Source organism: Propithecus coquereli, unplaced genomic scaffold (assembly GCF_000956105.1).
Source record: "Propithecus coquereli isolate 6110/MARCELLA unplaced genomic scaffold, Pcoq_1.0 Scaffold98, whole genome shotgun sequence".
NCBI classification, from domain to species: domain Eukaryota; kingdom Metazoa; phylum Chordata; class Mammalia; order Primates; family Indriidae; genus Propithecus; species Propithecus coquereli.
Window position 1 is genome coordinate 5,162,124 of NW_012156173.1, and position 1,214 is coordinate 5,163,337.

The following is a 1,214-nucleotide window of genomic DNA, read 5'->3' on the forward strand; positions in this document are numbered from 1 at the left end:
TATTTTTTGTTAAACTCTCAGAACTACAACTTACTAAAACTATGTTTTAGTAAGAACAAAAACATAAAATAAAAAATTAACTTGATATTCAACTGAAAACACTAAAGATTCATATTTCCTAAGTGTTCTTTACCTTTTAAATTTAGTAAACAATCCCCAAATGATTTTTAGATAAATAGTACTTACTTAAGTTGATTTACAAGGCAAGTGGTGGCCACCTTTCTGTAATTGCAACATAAGGCCACAGCCATTATGTGTACTTACACTAACATTTAAATTCCATACTAATTATGCAGAAAAAGAAAATGTTATAGCATTTATACATAATATATTTAATCTGGCTCTTACAGTATACTCAAGAGAGTTTTGTTAATACAAAAGATGATACATTTCACAAAGCTTATGAATCCTGGTTCAGTCTAAATATAAAGGTTATTCTAAATATTCTTTACGTATCAAGCAGTTGACTTACCATGGAAATCATAAATATACAGAAGAATTGGCTCATTCTGCCCAAATGCACAAAATGCAACCATATTTTCAAATGGATGATACGAAATATCTCGAATAGGTGACTTGAATGGCAGGTCAGAATACATGGCTACTTGTTCTCCTTAAAAAAAAAAAAAAAAAGAGATTCAGTAATCTGTACTGTATCATCAGATGTTTCTCAGTACAAGATTATTCTGTAACTTACTAGAAAATATGTATAGTAACAATGAAGCTCATATTATTTACATGAAAACTTCAAATATTTATAAATGAGTACCATCATATTAAATGATTATCATTATTTCGCATTCTCTTAGCCCTCCTCTTTCTACTTTTCAATTCAACCTCTTCAATGAGGTTTTTAAGGCACAAAATAAAGACAAAGTGCCTGGGGAACCTGCAGCCGTGGGCCCACATGTGGCCTTCCAGATCCTTGAGTGCAGCCTTTTGACTGAATCTAAATTTTACAGAAAAAGTCTTTTTAATAAACGGCTTTGTTCTGCGAAATTTGGATTTGGTTGAGGAGCTGCACTTGGGGATCTGGAGGGCCACACGTGGCCTTGACACCGCAGGTTCCCCACCGAAGTCTGGGATCTGACAGAACAGAGAAAACACCAACTAACGGAAACTCTGGGCAGAACTAGGGGAGGAATTACAGGACTCTAAAACTGAAGAAACTCTCTAGTTTGGGGATTTTTGGTGAGGGATTAACTTTTCAATTT

General features: G+C 33.9%; 1 protein-coding gene across 1 annotated transcript in view; it reads right to left on the reverse strand.

Moving 5' to 3' along the window:
- Window positions 1-1,214, reverse strand: part of AHI1 (Abelson helper integration site 1) — a 224,554-nt gene that overhangs the window by 145,279 nt on the left and 78,061 nt on the right. Inside the window, 3 exon segments of the mRNA XM_012665175.1 lie at window positions 265-284; window positions 473-613; window positions 825-949. Of these exon segments, the coding sequence (XP_012520629.1) occupies window positions 265-284; window positions 473-613; window positions 825-949 (286 nt within the window).